This window comes from Aptenodytes forsteri, unplaced genomic scaffold (assembly GCF_000699145.1).
Source record: "Aptenodytes forsteri isolate BGI_AS27 unplaced genomic scaffold, ASM69914v1 Scaffold155, whole genome shotgun sequence".
NCBI lineage: Eukaryota > Metazoa > Chordata > Aves > Sphenisciformes > Spheniscidae > Aptenodytes > Aptenodytes forsteri.
The window spans coordinates 3,039,454-3,042,211 of NW_008794446.1; the positions used below are offsets into that span (position 1 = coordinate 3,039,454).

Here is a 2,758-nt window from a genome sequence, read left to right on the forward strand (position 1 = left end):
GCTTAGATGAAGAGCTGGGGGGGGGGGAGTGGGAGGGAGGGAGGGAGGAAAGAAAATAGAGAATGATTGTTTAAAAAAAATTACTGAGACCTGAGCAGCTGATTAATTTTATTTCCTACAGACTTTCGGCCTGTTTGCTATGAGGAACCCCAACATTGGTGCTCAGTTGCCTACTATGAACTCAACAACCGGGTAGGGGAGACTTTCCAGGCTTCTTCTCGAAGTATCCTTATAGACGGATTTACAGATCCCTCAAATAACAAAAACAGGTTCTGCCTAGGACTGCTCTCAAATGTAAACCGCAACTCTACTATAGAAAACACCAGGAGACACATAGGAAAAGGTAAGAGGAAATCCCTTCTCGTTGGGAATATTCAGAGCTTGAAAGAACCGTGCATTGCATTAACAAACCTAGCTGATTTGTCAGATGTGCTTGTCTTAAAACCAAAGCTCTGAGATTACTTCTGAAATAGAAGAAAAGCAGCTGATTCTTTTCTGACTGGATAACAATCAGCAGGGTAGCTCCTTACAAAAGCTATTGACTTGGCCAGCAAAGAGAAAAATGTTGTTTATAGTTGTGCGTTCTAATTTAGCAGTATGTATTTTCATTTTATTTATTAGAGCTTCTGGCAACTGGGAATATTGCCATTGAAATGCCACTAAAAGGATAATTGCTGGTGCCTCAGGGCTGGTTATCCTACCACCAAATAACAAAGGGAGATGGATGAAACACTTAGGAGTTGAGTTATTTAGCTGAGGAACTCTACCAGAGTTGCCTTTGTAGCTTTTCCCCCCCTACCAGGCTGATTCCCTCCCTTGTCAACTTCTCGCCAGTAAAACTAAGTCTTGGATTCTTCCTCCAGCAGTTCTCCTTGTATGCACCACTTCTGGTGTACGTATACCCTGTGCACACAGGAGCATATGCTGCTGGTGACAAGTACGAGGAGACCACACCTGGACATGCGTGGCTGCACACGCTCCGTCCCAGCTCATTAGGGCTGTGTAGGGCCTGATATTCTCCCAGAGCTTACTGTTGTTTGTGGCAGTGAGTCAGAAGCCCTGTACCGGCCACTTCTCTGTGCAGATGAAGGTTTGCCTGTTCTGGTATATCCAGTCTAGACTCATTATCCTGCCAACCCAGCCTCTCACCAGTAGCTGCCTGGGAATATATTTCCCACTGGGCTAATTAACTCTAATTGTTCCACTCCTATTATCTTGTCAACCTCACCTCATTTCCCAGGCCTAGAGCAGTATTTTAATTGGCTCTTGATAGTCTGGTGTTGAATGACTGAATACGAGGAAGCTCAGAGATAAATGTGACATAGTTTTTACAAACAACAGTGAACCTGAAGGCTAGAGCAGGAGATGTTGTACTTAGCGCTTGCACTTTTCTCTGGAAGGGAAAGCACTGATGTTGCAGATGCACTGTGTGAAGCCAGTGTGATGCTACAAGTGTCTGTCATAGTAGTTTGTTGTGAGGGGTGGAAATGAGTTGTACATCTAGTTCTAACTTACTCAGAAAATAAAGCAAAGCTTCTCTATCAGCATAAGCTGTCAGAGGGGTGTAGATCAAAGCTGAGCCCGGCCCTAAAAGAAGAATGACAAAAGATCCCAGTCAAAGCTGTCGTTTGAGGATGTTACATCCTGTGACTTTCTGCCCCAAAAGAGGAAGAGACAGAACAGGAAGAAAATGAGGTAAATGCTAATGGTCCTCATCCATTCAAATCTGAAGATCTGTCTTCATTGATTAAAAGTCCTTTAAAGTCTTACACTAGGAATCTGCCCAAGGGAAGGGAGCAGGTTGCCCAGAGAGGAGCTTAGTATATCAGAGATCCTTAATTTTACTGCTCTTCCCTGTTTATGCAAATCTTAAAAAACCATGTTGGAGTGGAATAGAAGTGGCACCAGTACAGGCCTGCAGAAGAGCACAGAGCAGCTCCAAAAGTGTATAGTTCAAAGGCATGCTGGACAGATGAAAGCTACTGAAATGGATACAATTGTCACATGTTAACAGGAGAGAAAAAAGAGTGAGTAAACAAGATTAGCTCAGTAGGATAAGGATATGTGATTGAATTGTCATCTAGTGTATCAGTGTGAAATGGTTTCCTGGAAATACCACATCAAAGCTAAAAACAATCCAGAACACAATGCAACATCTACTAGCAATTGGACCTGTTTCAGCAGTCGGACTTCAAGGACAAAAAGAGGACTTCTGATCAGAGCGTCAAAAAGATGTGGATGCTTGGAGACTGATGAATTTCCAGTTTCTGCAGAGAGCAATGAAATCCCACTAAAACATACAGACCCTTGATTTGGTCTTCTACAAATATGTATTCAGCTGCTTGGCTTCCTTGTGGGTGCTTGTCTCTGGTGAATGAATACCAGAAGAATAGAAATATGTACTGACATTTCATTACTGCTGTATTTATTACTTTTAAAAAGTCCACAAGGAAAAGGGAAATTGTAGCCTCTGCTTTCAGAAGTGACTTCGGTGGTTTTGTTATTATAGTACACAGTTTGGGCAATGCCTTTGAAAGCATTCATTTTTTTCAGAAGTTGGGTTACTCAGTATACTCCGAAAATCCAGCCTTTAAAATTTTTCACCTTAGCACCTGGAAGTGTGGTCAACCTAAATCAGTAGCCACACCTGAGGATTTGAAATGTGGTGAACATTTATGTCCTTATTCTTCTCTCCCTACCCTGTGTTCATAGAATCATAGAATCATTAAAGTTGGAAAAGACCTCTAAGATCATCGAG

At 42.3% G+C, this 2,758-nt stretch overlaps 1 protein-coding gene across 3 annotated transcripts in view; it reads left to right on the forward strand.

Moving 5' to 3' along the window:
• SMAD9 (SMAD family member 9) overlaps positions 1-2,758 on the forward strand; it is a 26,421-nt gene that overhangs the window by 12,214 nt on the left and 11,449 nt on the right. For all 3 annotated transcript variants that reach the window (XM_009290187.2, XM_009290189.2, XM_009290190.2), the window contains one exon: positions 122-343. In XM_009290187.2, the coding sequence (XP_009288462.1) occupies positions 122-343 (222 nt within the window). The remainder of the gene's footprint in view (positions 1-121; positions 344-2,758) is intronic.